Source organism: Cyprinus carpio, chromosome B21 (assembly GCF_018340385.1).
Source record: "Cyprinus carpio isolate SPL01 chromosome B21, ASM1834038v1, whole genome shotgun sequence".
Lineage (NCBI taxonomy): Eukaryota > Metazoa > Chordata > Actinopteri > Cypriniformes > Cyprinidae > Cyprinus > Cyprinus carpio.
Genome location: NC_056617.1, coordinates 8246781 through 8263059, shown reverse-complemented (window position 1 = coordinate 8263059; position 16279 = coordinate 8246781). Strand labels below are relative to the sequence as shown.

The window sequence follows — 16279 nt, the reverse complement described above, 5'->3', positions numbered from 1 at the left end:
TTTTTTTGGGGGGGGGGGGTAGTCTCAGTACTATTTTTTTCCCTCTTTGTAACCCTTCATAAGTCAATTCAAATAACAAATAAATTCAAACAGCATACATTACATGACAAAAAACTTACCTCTAATAAAAAATAGCATTACACAAAAAATTCAGCCGCTTTGTTTTGCATAAACATACCATACTTGATGTAATCTAAGCATGTCGTTTTGCTCCAGCCCTCTAGGTGTCGCTAATGCGAGAACGTTCATTCCAGTACGTCAAAACGTAGCAGTGGTAAATGAAGTGTTTGTACTGAACTTGCTTGTAGTGTAAGGATTTTCTCCACGCTTTTGCAATAATGTCCGCCGAACGTCTCGCTAAAATCCCAGAAGCTGATTTAGATCCCAACGGCGTCTTCAAATACGTCCTCATACGAGTAAACAGCAAAGACGACGATTCATATGTTGATATTGTGAGAGGATACGCATGGGCCGAGTATCATGGTAGGGATCCATTCAAGTGTTTGAATGAATGACAGGTGGTGTGCACATTTACTGAACGCAATTGGTTTTGAATGTGAGACAAATACATTTTACAGCTGTAGCTGAATGACAGCTGCCAAATCTTGATTTTGGTTCAGACAAACTTAATTAATATCCTAAAACATTGTATTTAGGGGAAATACTAGGCCAATATCGAATCTCTTGGTTTTGATGCTGTTATTAATTAAATTATGATGTTTCTTTTAAGAATGTTTTATTTTGACAATTTTTTAAAGCAACCCAGTCGTTCTGCACTTATATGCGTTGACTCGTTCGTTCACTGAAGTGACTCACTCAAAACAGAAGACAGCCTGCGTCCCAATGTACATAATTCCCATCCTAAATTCTATGTTATTTTAGTGATTTTCCATAATATTTAGGGCAGATAGCGTTGATAGTATGCACATTCGGAGGCAGTGATAGTCTCCATATGCAGAAACAGCCAATGAATGAATCTTTTTCAATGAACTGATTCAAAAGATTCGCGTCACTGGGAGAAATAGAATGAATAAATAAATGTCTAGCATATTGAATCGTTGTGATTGGTCTCCTTTTTTTGCATATTGCTTTATAATTGGTCTTTTATGTCTTACAACAATTAATCATCTATTTTGCATATTACTATTATTTTCTCTTTCCTTTTTCCTCTGTATTAGATTTTCAACTTTTCTAGCTTTCATTTTACTAACGTTTTAAAGCACTCGAGTTTGCTTAAATACAAGCAATCCACAAATTTGATAGGGGAACAAAAGTTTCTTTGTGTTTAGCTACAAAACCTTCATAACATGTTATCTCCTCAAGCTGATATCTATGACCGTGTGGCTGGAGAACTGGAGAGAGATGGAGGACTGGATTGTGAATGTCTCGGAGGTGGAAGAATCAAACATGACAGTGCTGCAAAAAAGATCCACGTCTACGGTTATTCCATGGTACGCATGATGTTCTAATGTTAAACCATTTATATTCCTTTAATTTGATTATCCAGTAATCAGTTCATTTTTTTCAGGGATTTGGGAGAGCTAGGCATTCAGTTTCCACAGAGAAGATAAAAACCCATTACCCAGACTATGAGGTGACCTGGGCGGATGAAGGGTATTGAATGGGTTACATGACAGCTGCGTATAAGGACGCTATTTCAAACCTACCTGTCTTAACACAGCATTCAAGTCTTGATGTGCCAAGGCTGAGAAAGGACACAACTTTAATAGATTTCTGATATGGATGGACGGATTAGACATTTTCTCCAAAACTAAAGGAGAGTCCATCCTCATTATGTTTGATTGGTTTTCACTTCATGTGTAGTTTAACACATGGCAACAAAGCAAAAGGAATGCAATTATGTTTATAGCCATTGGTCTTTAAATATAGGAAATTATAAAATAAAGCAGGTTAAGTACTTCATCCATACCATAAAATGTTATAAAGTGCAACGCTAACATCCTGAGATGATAATAAAGTCCACAGAAGTGCTCTAAGAAATTTCCCGAACTGCTTTTTTGTCATTCATTGAAGTTGGAAGAAATGTTTGCATGTGTCACAATGAGGGAAATATCTTGTTAAAGCAAATTACTGTGCTTAACTACAACAATGATTTAATGGTTTCTAAAGCACCATGCTATAAATCTGGACCCTCAGACCTGATCGGTGGTTGTAAACCTTGCCTGATAAACTTAACGATCCACATCCGTTTGTCAGCATTTTTTAATAGAACATGCCATTAGGAGCAATGACTTTCTTGACTTGAAATATTATGACCTAACGACATCCGGCGAATGTTATTTACATTTTGAATTTGCAACATTTAAAAACAGCTGCATTAAGTTAGCACATTTTTTGTCATTTCAAGCCTGAAGATTAAAATGAAGTGACGTATCTGGCGTTGAGGCCAAAATAAACTGAACTGTCCGTGCTGCATATTTTCAGAAGTACAGAGCAGCTTTAAAGGAAGGATCTGGGACACGTCTGGGGGTTAAAATGTAAAGTCCAGATATTATCTCTGTGTGGAAGCAGGAGGGAGGGACGCAGGTGAAGAGAATAACTTCATATGCTGCAGGACGGTGCTTTTACTCACTGTACGCTGAAGAAGAGCTCTTGTTCTGTCTTCTGGTGGTAAAAGGAAAGACTGGATTCATGGCTACCTGCCACTGGATTCTCCTTGTGTGCCTCACACTGAATTTCTGTCAGAGGGGTGAGATCTGGTGTTTTTCTCTGTTTATTTGTTTTAAACCTTTTCAGGTCATTTGTTTGAAGTATTGAACGCCACTTTGGGACATGTGTGCACTATAGAAGATTAGTCTCTTTTTTTTTTTTCTTGTTTCACTTTTTATTTTTAGTGCTTTCAATTATATATTTTAGTAGCTGATTTTACTAATTATTAATAGTTCTATGAATAAGCTTCATTAAGTTAAATCACTGTTAAACCTGTTTTAATGTAAATGCAATTTGATTGTTGCAGAAACATCTACACTATATTCTCAGTTTATACAATCTCTAGCATTGTACCTCATTGAGTTTCTGAATTGTTTAAGAATTATCGCTCTTGTATGTTGGAATGCGGCTTCATATCTGACATTTGTGTATCAGAGACCTTTGACTGCGTACTACGTGTGATTACTAAAAAGACAGACCTTTGTGACTTGAACAAGAGGAGATTCAGAAATCCAAGTGTTTTTAATGTCTTGAAGCCTAAACTCAGGCTAATTGGACTTTTAGTCACTTGCAGCATAATTTAATTGTTTCTTGAGCAGCAAATCAGTATATTAGAATGATTTCTGAAGGATCATGTGACGCTGAAGCCTAGAATAATGCTGCAGAAAATTTATCACTGGAATAAATTGCATTTTCAGATATATTAAAAATAGATATTGTTTATATGTTAAATGTTCATATTACAGTTTTTACATTATTTCTGATCAAATAAATGCAGCCATGATACTTATTTTTTTATTTATTTTTTTAATCTAACTGACCCCAAAGGTTTAAATGGTAGCATATGATTACAGTGCTTAATTATGCTCTTTATTATTAGTGCCATAATAAACTCCCAGCAAAAACATCATATATACATATATATATATATATATATATATATATATATATATATATATATATGTTTGCCCAAAGTTGATTCAGCCACCTTATTTTTAATAACTTGAACATCAATTTAAATTAATTAGTTTATTTAAAACCCTCAAATGGAGTTATTTTTCATGTAATTGCAAAATTCAGTGTGATAGTTATTTATGAAATATTGCATAAATGTTTTGTTCAATTGGAATGAAATGGATAATTGCTCAAAGCTTTCATAATGTCTCTGTAATAGTACAGTTATAGAAGTGTGACATGGTTGTGGATTTTATACACACAACTGTGAAAGGCCAATCATGTGTCTTCATCATTACTCATGTTCGCTAGCTGTGGCTCTGGAGCGAAATGACTGTAACAGTTCTCCAGAAGACAGATGTGATTTTGTTTGTGACTGCCAAGACTGTAGTGACGAGCAAGACTGTGGTAAGACACTGAATGTCTATATATTCATACCATCTAGTATCTGGTTAATGTATTTATGTGTCCTTTTCTTGACATTTTTCCTGTTCTCGTTTATTGGCTGAATGTTAGGTTATCAGGGACGGGACTTTATGTGTGATTTTGAGCATGAGGGGAAGTGTGGATGGACTGTCCAGTCAGATGAAGGTGGGTACATGTGGCAGAGACAGCAGAGCGGGAACACGCTCCCTGACAGCGGGCCGTCCTCTGACTACACCACTGGCACTTCCACAGGTACATGATAATTCGTCCTCACTGCAGGAGCTCTTTATATTTATAAAGCCTTTCCAAATCCAATAATAGATTTACTTAATACAAACTTAAACTGCATTCTAAGCTGCTTCAGTTTAACTTCATGATTTTAAAAATGGAAATGCAAATTTAGGAAGGATAGATTTCTTTTTTAAATAATTTAAATTTCAATTTAGAAGAATGTATAAAGAAAAAATACACAACTGTTTTTTTTTTTTTATTTCTTATTCAGAAAGGATGCATTAAATTGATCAAAAGTGACAGTAAAGACATTAATAATGCTACAAAGGTTTTCTATTTGAAATAAATAATGATTTTGAAATCCCACACAAAAAAAAGCTATCTGTACAAATCTTATCAACATTGATTATGATGATAAATATGTTTCTTGATCACCAGTACAGCATATTAGTAGAATTATTTGATATTGAAGATATTCAGCTTTGCCATCACAGGAATAAATTACATTGTAATATATATATATATATATATATATATATATATATATATATTTAAAATAGCAAAAACATTAACAAATCAAAAAAAATATATTATTATTTTAATAAAAATATATTAGTAGATAAGTCAGTGAAATATATTCTTACTGACCCCAAACTGTTGAATGCTTCTGTATATTTTAGTTGTAACTGGTTATAATTATATGCATATATTTTATTAAATTTAGCCTACTTTGGTTAATGTAATTTTATTTGCATCTATAATAATTGTACAAAAATTACAAAATGGGGTTTAAAATAGTTTTGTTTAAAAACAAAAATCAGTAAAATTTTCAATTCATATATGTTAGTTAATGCATTAGTTATCTTAAAAGAAAAATTAACTTTTTTTTACAGCGTTTAAAAATCATAAGCATTTTACATTGCTCATTTAAGGTTAATATCTGCGTTTAATATCTTTCATTAATAATTCATACTTGTTATTACATTTACCAATGCTAATGTTAATATCTGCATTTAATATCTTTCAATAATAATTCAAATTTTGTTGTTAATACATTTACCAATGCTAATTTATACAAATTCACATTTTAAATGTATTAATATATGCAGAAAAAAACATTAACAAAGATTATTAAATGCTGTAAAAATGTTATTCATGATGCCTAACAACATACTGAAGCTTTATCAAGGTTTCTCTTCATGTAATGGGTCTGTTTTCCTCAGGCTGGTTCATGGCAGTGACGGCTGTGACTTCAGATATTCCCAGAACCACGGTGCTTGTGTCCCCTACAATAAAACATTCCTCTCCTACCTGTCGCCTTCAGCTCAGATACTTCATCTGGGACTCAGGTTCACACACATGCTAACATCATGAAGAGTTAATATGAAGAGCAGAATTAAATGAAGATAGGGACACATTTAACCCTGTAGGTGTGTGTTTTAGGTCACACAGGGTTGGGTGACACCCCACTGTGGGGATCGGTGTGGCAAACTGACGGCGAGAAAGCAGTGGTGTGGAGGCCAGAGAGCTCCAGCATCCGCAGCTGGAGGGAGGCCACCATCTACCTGGGCCGTATCTCGGGCCCTTTCCATATCCAGCTTCATTCGAGACGCAGTGAAGGGAAGCAGGGAGATGTGTCCATTGATCAGATGAAATTCCTAGATTGTGCCTTGCCAGGTAAAGAGAAATTAAAAAAAAAGAAGTTAGAATTAATTCATGAACAGAACAACCAGAAGCATCATTCAGCTATTTTATTAATTATTTATTTATTTATTTGTGGGGGCACCAATGAAACCCCAGTTTCTTTTTATTTTATTTTAATTTTATTATGATTTTTTATTTTTGCCAGTGCACTGGTCACAATTTAGTTTGATTTAATTTCTTAATTTTTTTTTCATAAGAGGGCACTAGTTGCATTCCTGGCTCCCTTTTCCTTTCTTTATTTTTTAACATAGATCAGTTGTGCAACTTAATTATCAAAGGTACAAATACATTTTTTAGAGGGTGCATTTAAAATCCACGTGCCTCATTTTGAATGTTCATGGTTCTTTGGGGATCAATGCATTAGATGGATCACAGTTTTAGTTATAATAAGGATGTCTGGATTCCCTCTTTCTTCCAGTTCCCACTGAAAGTGGAGCATGCGGTCATGGATTTGTGACATGTAAGCGGGAAGGATGTGTGGAGGACTATAAAGTGTGTGACAGCACGGATGACTGTGGTGATGGAACAGATGAAGAGAACTGTGGTGAGAGACCAGGAATCTAGTGAGAGAAATCAGTGATGTGTTAATGATGAGATGTTATTTCATTGATTTAGTCTTTAGTGCATTTGATTCCTGTGTTACATCGCTGGTCTTGAGTCATAATCACTGACGTTTTGTTATGTTGATGTGTATTTAGAATATACAGAGGACATGAGCTGTGACTTTGAAGATGGCCCTTGTGGATGGGACCTACGAACAATATCATCCTTGAAATGGACAAGGACAAACCAGATGAATATATCACTTTCTGAGCCTCTAAAAGGACCTGGAAGAGACCACACAACTAATACGGTGGCAGGTTTGTGCGGCCCGGTCTGAACTTATTTATATTGTTTAATGTACAAAAGTTCAATTTTTTTTAATACAGCATATACCATTCAAAAGGTTTGGAGTCAGTAAGATTTATTTTTTAAGAAAGAAATAAATTATAATTTTTATACAGTGAGGATGCATTAAAATGATTGCGTTAAAGTGACAGTAATGACATTTTATAATTTTACAAACAATTTGTATTTCAAATAACTGCGGCACTTTGGAACCTGTTATTCATGTATTTACACATATATTTTAAGGTGTATTTTATAAATTTTATTTTTTTCCTGTTTTATTTTTATTTCTGTTCTCATTTTAGTTTTTGTTAAAGATGTGCACTGAAATAGTCTCAAAATAAGCATCAATGAATTATTGCTCTTCAGGACATTTCTTGTATGTGACCAAACCCGATGTCATGAAGGGTGATTGGACGTCTTTTCAAAGCCCTCCCCTGGCACCTACCAATGACACGCATCCTTGTCGGGTAAGTATATAGTACCAAATACCTTACTTAATGCACTTGTTTTTATCAAAAATCTATCCACATTATCAGGTTGAGATGGGATGTTCAATGTCTATAGTGGTTATGGCCCTTAATTTTACACCCATTTTTCATAATTACAGATGGTAATGTACACACATCAGTTTGGCAGAGTGTCTGGCGGACTTTCTGTGTTGGTGGCCGAGAAGCAGATCTATCCTGTATGGGAACGTGGAGGTGCTCTCGGAGACTTGTGGGTAAAGGCTGAGGTGGAGTTTGTTGTCAGCAGCACTTTCCAGGTACATGAACTCATCGCTCCACTGACAACATCACACAAGGTTGTCACTTTTTATTACACTGCTGTCATAAAAAGCTATCTAATTTATTGATCTTGCCCCAATCAGATTCTGTTTGTCGCTGCCATTCGAGACCAAGCTTACGGAGGGATCGCTATCGATGATATTGTGTTGTCCCCTGAGTGCCGCTTATCCAATGGTACTCTCTAGTCTCTAGTTTTATGCCTGTCTACATTGATTATACACTACAACTGTATGCTTGCCTGCATATTGTGTGTAATTGTATGATAAAAAAAAATTATTCAATAGTCTCTCTCTCTTGCATTTCCCTGCATGTAGAATCAATGTCACGTCCAGGATTTCCAAAGCCTCCCGCTCACCCTTGCACAGATGACGATCTGAAGATCTGTGACTTTAAGAAGGACTGTCCTGCTGGAGAAGATGAGGCTCAGTGTGGTGAGTTCCCCCATTATTTATATGTTCACATTCAGTGTATTTGCATGCTTTTTTTGTTGTATTTAAGTGTATAATTACACCAAAAAAAATAACATATTTTGCTATTTATATAAGTCTGTTTAGTTTTACATTTAAGTTCTTTAAAACAAAAGATCATATCGCACATTTATTTCCAATGGCACATTTTCTATTCATTTATACATTTTATATTTATTTTATGATATAAAATAATCATATTCACACGATGTTGTGTACATAGGGGATTTCTGGTATGAGATGGGAAGCTCTGGCTGGACAGATACCAGTATAGGAAACCAAGCTTGGGAGCTAAAACTGGAGTATAATGACACCATAAAAGGTGAAAAGTCAGTTTTTATTATGATGGAACTAGGAAATGATTTTATGAGGTAAGTTGAATTTGTTTCATTTGTGTGTGTGTGTGTGTGTGTGTGTGTGTCATTAGAGGAGTTCCTGACTGTGACTGGCGCTCCTGGGCAGCAGCTAAGTGAAGCCCAAACTCGTACCCCTCTCTTGGGTCCATCAGGTCCAGCATGCATACTTCAGTTCTCCTACAGTCTCAGCGGCAGTAACCCACACATAGGTACAACATCAGCTGTAATACACCTGTCTCACCTCTGGAAGTCGGCGTGATGGTAGACTACAGATTCTCTTGCTCTCTCTGCAGGTGATCTGGCAGTATATGTTGTAGACAGTGTGTTAGGGACTCATCCTGTGCTGTGGGAGTTTTCTGGAAGGACCAATGAGATGGCAGGGATTTGGGTAAAGCAGGAAGTCTATGTTGGAGCCAGAGATCATCGCTTTCAGGTAGCTTTCTGTCTGTCTCTCTATTTACATCTATCTATCTATCTATTGTCCTATCATTCTAAGTGACGTGACATTCAGCCCAAGTATGGTGACCCATACTCAGAATTCGTGCTCTGCATTTAACCCATCCGAAGTGCACACACACAGAGCAGTGAACACACACACACACACTGTGAACACACACCCGGAGCAGTGGGCAGCCATTTTATGCTGTGGCGCCCGGGGAGCAGTTGGGGGTCGATGCCTTGTCTCTGTCATTCTATCTGTCTTTTGTCATTCTCAGTTAATCTATCTATCTATCTATCTATCTATCTATCTATCTATCTATCTATTGTCCTATCATTCTCTCTGTCATTCTATCTGTCTTTTGTCATTCTCAGTTAGAGTTCAGGGCCCGTGCTGAAGAGCTCTCCCCGAGTACCCAGATTGCGGTGACGGATGTGCACTTTGTTGACTGTTATGCTCTGTTTGTGCCCTCTGGTGGTGAGAAGGAACATAATTATTATTATTTATTTATTTATTCATTGTTTTACTTGGTTGTTTTTCATTGTCTCTTTGCATCATCATCTATTTTTTCCCCTCCTAACAGAAATATCATGCAATTTTGAGGTAAATTTGTGTGGATGGTACCAGGACCAAACGGATAATTATGACTGGAGACTTCATAGTGGAATGGACCACACTGTCCATGATGGTCAGGATGCTGACTGAATTATTAATTGTTTTTTTATGTTTGAAAACATCAGCATTCTAATACTAACGTCTTACTTTTCTTATCTCTTTCTTTTTCAGGTAGGAGTCTGGTGGTGGATATGTGGGACACTTCACTGCGAGGTCTTTCTGGACGTCTCCTGTCAGTCAGACAGTATAGCAACTCAGAGCACTGTCTGTCCTTCTTCTACAAACTCTATGGGCCAAACACAGGTGGATCTGAACACCTTATTCCCAGCTTCTTAAAATATCAGTTTAGTTAAGCTGATGTGTGAGAAGAAGGTCCTACAGCTTATGCATAGTAACTGGTTCAAACATTACACTTCATTATAATTCATTAGTTTCATCTTCTCTTTCCCAGGCGCTCTCAGTGTAAAACTACTATTTGCTGACAGCTCAGAAGAGCTTTTGTGGACGCGCAGCGGTGCCCATGGAAACGTTTGGCATGAGGGCCATTGCTCTGTGCCTCCTCAGCTCACCTCTTTCCAGGTGCACACAAAAGTTGTTTACACGCCTAAAGGATAATTGTCAGCAAAAGCACTAGAAAAACACATAATGGCTTTGTGAATGACCACAGATAATGGCTTACATAAACTGACTATATCAAGCATCTTATGACTGTAAAAGGGGATGTTTAACATTTTTAATATTAACAATTGCTTTAATCGTCTTATCCTCGTTTCTACTTTTTTTTTTTTTTTTTTATTCTGTCTCTCTTTATCTCTCATATGTAGCTGGTGTTTGAGGCCACTCGCTCTGGTTTTGATGGTCAGTTGGCTTTAGATGATGTGGCGTTTGTGGCAGGACCATGTTCTTTGCCTACTATGTGCTCGTTTGAGAGTCAGACTTGTGGCTACACCAGTTCTGGAAGAGCCAGGTGGATACGCCAGAGTTGGGCTTCAACAAAAACTGGACCCAAGACGGACCATAGCTTAGAGACAGAAAATGGTGAGGGAAATTTGAAAATTAAAGAAATTCGAGCTCAGTTTTGATCAAACGCTTTTGCACTCAGTGTTTTGGCTTCTCATTCACTAACAGCTTACAATCCTGCACAAACAATTTTTTTTTTAAATGTACTGATGTAGTTTGCTACTTCATCTGAACAGATTTGGAGAAATTTAGCATTACATCACTTGCTCATCAATGGATCCTCTGCAGTGAATGGGTGCCGTCAGAATGAGAGTCCAAACAGTTGATAAAAACATCACAATCATCCACAAGACTCCAGTCCATCAAATAATGTCTTATGAAGTGAAAGGCTGTGTGTTTGTAATATGGCCGGGAGTTGTGTGGATTACTTGTAGATTATTGTGGTGTTTTTATCAGCTGTTTGGACTCCCATTCTGACGGCACCCATTCACTGTAGAGGATCCCTTGGTGAGCAAGTGATGTAATGCTAAATTTCTCCTAAACAAACTAATATTACATCTCGGTTGGCCTGAGGGTGAGAACATCTTCAGAAAATGTTTATTTAACTATTCCTTTAACCTGTTTTTACCAGGTTTTCTCTTTTAGCTGGATTAGTTCAAATGAATGATATGAATGGTATGTTGTGACCAGGTTTCTACATGCTGGCCCACAGCAGTTCTGACATCCTTCCCGAGGGCAGTGTGACCACCTTGACTTCCCCTGTGCGTAGAGGTTTGTCTCACACCGAATGTGTACATTTCTTACAACACACAAGAAGAAAAAAAACCAAATAAAACAACAATAACATAATAATTTTTACAACAACTATTCGTTCGCAGGTAAAAACTGTATATGTGTCCCCACACAGGCACGCTGAATGTCTATGTAAAGCCAACTGATGGAAACAGAATACAGTTATTCTCCAGTGGCATCAGGCAGGGACATGCTTGGCGTCATGGCCAAGGTAATGTCAACTGGAATGGGGATTGGCAAGTAAGTGATCTGATGCCTTGCCTTGAATAGTAATGTAATGCAGTGAAACCTGTTTTGTTAATTTATTGTGTTTAGTCTGAGTGTGAGGGTTTTATGTATTTTTTGGATTCAGCTGGAGTTTGAGGTGAAGGGTGAAGGAGACCTAGTCAGTTTTATCGCCATTGATGACATCACCTACTCGACTCACAGCTGCCCCACAACAGGTCATTCGAAATTTACACCATTTACTTTCTCAATACCCATTCCTGTTCTTATTGGGAATGAATTAGTGTTATGTTATTTAAAATGGAAAAAAATATATATATCTTCAAAAATCTTCATAATCTTGCTTCTGCATCTTATTTATTATTATTAATATTCAATTTTTTTAATAATGAATTATCTTGTTCTTTATTATTACTATATATATATATATATATATATATATATATATATATATATATATATATATATATATATATATATATATCTTAGATTATTTATCTTTTTTTGTATTGTTGTAATAATTGTTATTTGCATTATGTGTGTATTTCAGATAGCGTCTGTGATTTCGAGAAAGGTCTGTGTGGTTGGTCCAATACTCAGAACCCATCTGTAGACTGGTTAGACTGGGACCTGACCAGTGTGCAAGCTGAGATGTTCTACAGCACACCACCATATGACCACACACTATACACTGAAGAAGGTGATTTATGCTCTTAACTCATAATAAAGATTTTGTCACCAGCTCCTGTATTTTTGAGGAACTGGGTGTAATTTTGTCTTTTTTCTGACTCTAGGACACTTCTTGGTCCTTCCTAACTCCAAGCGTGACACCGCTACCCAGAATGCCTGGCTGCTGAGCCCTCACCTGGCTCCAACCAAAGGAACCTGTCTGAGCTTTTGGGTTTATCAGCCAACCATGTGTATGTATATATGTGTCTATATCATCGAATGGTTAGTTTGGGTTGTTTATAATCTAAGTTGTTTAGCATGTCAGTGACCAAGATTGGAATCATGAAGGAAATAAATTAATTCATTTTTTGAAAGAAAACAGGACTTCTATTCAGCAAGTATGCATAAAAATGGACAAAAGTGACATTTATACATTTATAATGTTACAGAAGTTTTCTGTTTCTTTTGAATTTTATATTCATATATTCAATATTAAGCAGCACAACTGTTTTCTAAATCAACACATTAGAATGAAGGATCATGTGACACTTAAGAATGGAGTAATGGCTGCTTTTTTTTTTCTTCTTCCAAAAACGTACACTCTTATTAACCCATTATTAACTTATAACATATTTGTCAAAAAATCTCTCTAGTGATTATACACCATACTTTTCCTTAAAACGAGCATCCCGCTATTACATATCCTGTAAAATGCACTGTTAGTTACTTTGGATTTAATTTCTTAATGATTATTCTATTGCTTTCTTGGTGAAGATGACACTAAACTTACAGTGTGGAGGCTGTCTGAAGGGACCAGACATGAATTGCTGACGCTGCATGAAGGAGGTGGAAACTGGGAACTCTTCAGAGTCAATATCACCTCGGAAACAGAGTACCAGGTTACCAAAGCCAACTGTACTCTATTCATATAGGTTTTTAAATGATAATTTGAGTGTGATTATACTGATTGTCTGTGTTTTAACGGGAGGCAGATTGTACTAGAAGGATTTAAAGGTGAGAAGGGTGTTCTTGCTTTGGATGACATACGCTATACAGATGGGGTGAACTGTGCTGGGCAGAAGACAGACCAAAGTAAGAGTTCTTCCTATACCAAGATTTAGTTTACTTTCGAGTCGTTTACATTTTTATGTATTTTTGTTACCATCATACCTATGATTCTGTATGAACATGAATGAGATATGGGTGAAATCTTTGTTTAGTGAAAATCTTTTTATATACTTTTTTATATATATTTTCAGCCTCATCTGACAACACAGGAACCATTGTGGCCTCTGTTGTAGTCGTCATTGTGCTCTTAGTGCTTCTCACTGCCTTGCTGGTGTTCTACCTGAAGACTAAACATAAAGCCAATGCTTTAATACAAGAATCAAACGTATCTCAAATAAACTGTGTTGGCTTTGGCAATGACACGTATGAATCTGGAAATGCTGTAAGTTATATATGGTCTTATTTTGTGTTGAAGGGATTTTTTACTCCGCCCCCCTTTAATTCCAAACCCGTACTTCATTTCTGTTGTGGAGATCAAAAAGATGCATTTTATGTTTGTTTTACACTAAACGTACTTATTGTATGGCTTAAGAAGTCATGTTTGAAGGCTTGAGAAGTCACATAGGTACTGTTATTGAGTTTTTGCATCATTTCTGAATCTTGAAAGCTCTAGTCACCATTTATTGTAATTGCATGGAAAAGAACAAGTATAGTCTTCAGAATTTCACGTTTTGTGTTCCACAGATGAAAGAAAGTCATATTGGTTTAATATAATCTCTTATAATATAAACTGTGCTTCAATATTTCAATATCCTTTTGTGTGCTTGCTTGTTTACAGGAAAGTATGGAGGGGCTGAATGAAAATACAGGACCGTAGGAGTTTGTTGTGGTGACTTTGCCACCAACTGGCAGCCTTTCAGTAAAACTGTGACATCACAGCAGGAGAACTGCTTGTGCCACTTTGGCAGGACTAGCCCAGTCATAACACGTGCAAAAATATACTACACGATATAGAGTTATCTTTACTAAGAGTGAAACATTGGAGTCAAATACCTTCACTATGGACTGTTTTATATGCCATCACAGGATATAAATTAAAGTCTTCAAACAAGTGGACCAATCCAATATAATGTCATTTAATGTATGATATACATTAAAAACAGAAAAGCCGTGTAAACAAAAAGCAAACAATCAACAAGCCCTGTACGATTAGATGTCCATGATGTATATTGTTAATGGATCTGTGGTGTAAGTGGTTTGGGTTCACCATGGCCATCACTGAGATTGATGTAACTAGTAAATAGTCTTTCAACTTTATGGATTCTCTCATTAAACAGAGGTTCCAAAAGAATGCACTATATTTTCAAGGGTACAATGCATCGTTTTTGTTATGGGAGAGTTGAAAGTGAAGTAAATTAACCATTTGAGGTGTTAAGTGTATTGTATTGTATTCCCATTCTGCATATGAAAACAAAATGTAAGATTAAATTGAGAATTTATTTAAAAAGTGTCTCATCTGCAATTAATAGGAGTATTATACAACTATATTCTGCAACCTAAATATTTTCTCAAAGAATATCTTAAAGTGTAAATAAATTGTACATGTATGTCGATAGATAGACATGACTGACTTAAAAAGTTGTTTTACCCATTAACAAGGTGTTTATTAAATCAGATTGTCTTCTACTGAAAAAAAAAAAAAAAAAAAAAAAATATATATATATATATATATATAATATATAATATATATATATATATTTATACAATACAAAAAAGATTACAAATGAAGTTGCTGTATTATTATTAATTTTTTTTTATTTATTTTTTTTGAAGATGTGTCGTCAAAAGCGTCTATAATACCACAGTAAAAGTTGTTGTCAGCTTGTTAAAGTCGTTTACACACATATTCAAGAGGGACAAAAGGCGCCCTCATCGCGGAATGTATTTTATAAAATAAACATTGCGAATATAACAAACATTTTTCTCACATACAATTATGACGTATTTTCTTTTCAAACTCGACACTACAGACAGATCCGAAACCGAATTACGACGTCTCTTAGCAACGGCGACGTCTCCACGGCAACATCCTCCCAGTCCGTCTGTCGAAAATCCTCACGCTTCGTCACCAGTAAAAGATGGAAAGCTTTGCTGTGCTCAAAATTAAAGCTCGGATTATAAAACCAATGAAGGGGAGCAAAATATCGCCGTTTATGAATTGTTTTTGAGAAGTAACTCATGGAGGGTAACAGACCGTGTGACAGCATGCTGTTACTAAATTCACTATAATCTATCCCTGCAATCTGCATTGCTGTACAAAAACCTGTCAGATAGTGAATACTTGCACTTCGCTGCAGGAGCGGGGTTAAGTTAGTTTTGTTTTAGAGATTCGTGACACATTCAGAGATAAACGGCAATTACTCCAAAACGACCTGCCCTAAAAAATCTAAACAATGTGACCACCAAAAGGGCAGAGCTGATTATGTTTTACAGCCTTCTTTTTAATAATTTTCGCTCGATGTAATAAGTACTGCCCCTCACAAGCCGTCGCAATGTGCATTAAGCTGGAAGAGCTCGGTAAGGGACCGTGGGGAAAGTGCAATTTTTCTTCGTTTTTTTGCTACGGCACAATGTTTTTGTAATAGCCTTTTAGTTAAAGGTCCTGTAGACATGAGACCAGTGTCAATCAATTCAAACAATAACTGTCAAACTGAAACTGAACAGACAACAACTTAAATACACAGACTAAACAATGATAGTTAACAAGACACAAGTGAACTCACCAGTGTAATCAAAAGGACAGAAACTAGGGAAAAAAACTAAACTACACAGGCAAACAAAGTCAAAACTAACAGAAACCATGACAGAATGCTCCCTCCTGGAAGGCGTGAATTCTCGCCATAGCAGGATGCAAAAGGATGGGGGGAGGTTTGAGAGGAGAATTAGGGGCAGGCAAAGGGTTTGTCAGGCAGGCAGAAGACCAAGGAGGCGATGATGGAGGGAAGGAGCCCTGGAGGAGCAGACAGCCTGAGGAACCAGGACAGAGCTGATTGAGTAAGGAGTCAGGAAGGAGTAGATGGAGGGAGG

At 36.3% G+C, this 16279-nt stretch overlaps 2 protein-coding genes across 2 annotated transcripts; both read left to right on the top strand.

The window, feature by feature from the left end:
• The first annotated feature begins 248 nt into the window (after positions 1-248).
• Positions 249-2010, top strand: phpt1 (phosphohistidine phosphatase 1). The gene is made up of 3 exons (XM_019073169.2): positions 249-483; positions 1324-1451; positions 1529-2010. Exons 1-3 carry the CDS (start codon positions 339-341, stop codon positions 1619-1621), a joined length of 366 nt encoding a protein of 121 aa, XP_018928714.1. The 5' UTR covers positions 249-338; the 3' UTR covers positions 1622-2010.
• A 371-nt stretch (positions 2011-2381) lies between these two features.
• On the top strand, positions 2382-14676 carry mamdc4 (MAM domain containing 4). Its single transcript, XM_042747857.1, has 29 exons — positions 2382-2386; positions 2505-2710; positions 3937-4032; positions 4141-4302; positions 5505-5630; positions 5725-5958; positions 6404-6529; positions 6684-6845; positions 7243-7343; positions 7484-7639; positions 7745-7835; positions 7976-8092; positions 8352-8450; positions 8556-8693; positions 8778-8917; positions 9298-9400; positions 9507-9611; positions 9710-9841; positions 9990-10117; positions 10363-10576; positions 11189-11322; positions 11402-11530; positions 11643-11733; positions 12066-12215; positions 12310-12435; positions 12959-13083; positions 13177-13276; positions 13444-13634; positions 14031-14676. Exons 1-29 carry the CDS (start codon positions 2382-2384, stop codon positions 14067-14069), a joined length of 3726 nt encoding a protein of 1241 aa, XP_042603791.1. The 3' UTR covers positions 14070-14676.
• The last annotated feature ends 1603 nt before the right edge of the window (positions 14677-16279 follow it).

Bases quoted from the DNA above. Each gene is read 5' to 3' on its own strand.
- phpt1 (XM_019073169.2), top strand. From the start codon at position 339: ATGTCCGCCGAACGTCTCGCTAAAATCCCAGAAGCTGATTTAGATCCC. The intron at 484-1,323 runs GTAGGGATCCAT...TATCTCCTCAAG, and splicing joins CGCATGGGCCGAGTATCATG to CTGATATCTATGACCGTGTG. The intron at 1,452-1,528 runs GTACGCATGATG...CATTTTTTTCAG, and splicing joins ACGTCTACGGTTATTCCATG to GGATTTGGGAGAGCTAGGCA.
- mamdc4 (XM_042747857.1), top strand. The intron at 4,303-5,504 runs GTACATGATAAT...TGTTTTCCTCAG, and splicing joins CACCACTGGCACTTCCACAG to GCTGGTTCATGGCAGTGACG. The intron at 7,640-7,744 runs GTACATGAACTC...TGCCCCAATCAG, and splicing joins TTGTCAGCAGCACTTTCCAG to ATTCTGTTTGTCGCTGCCAT.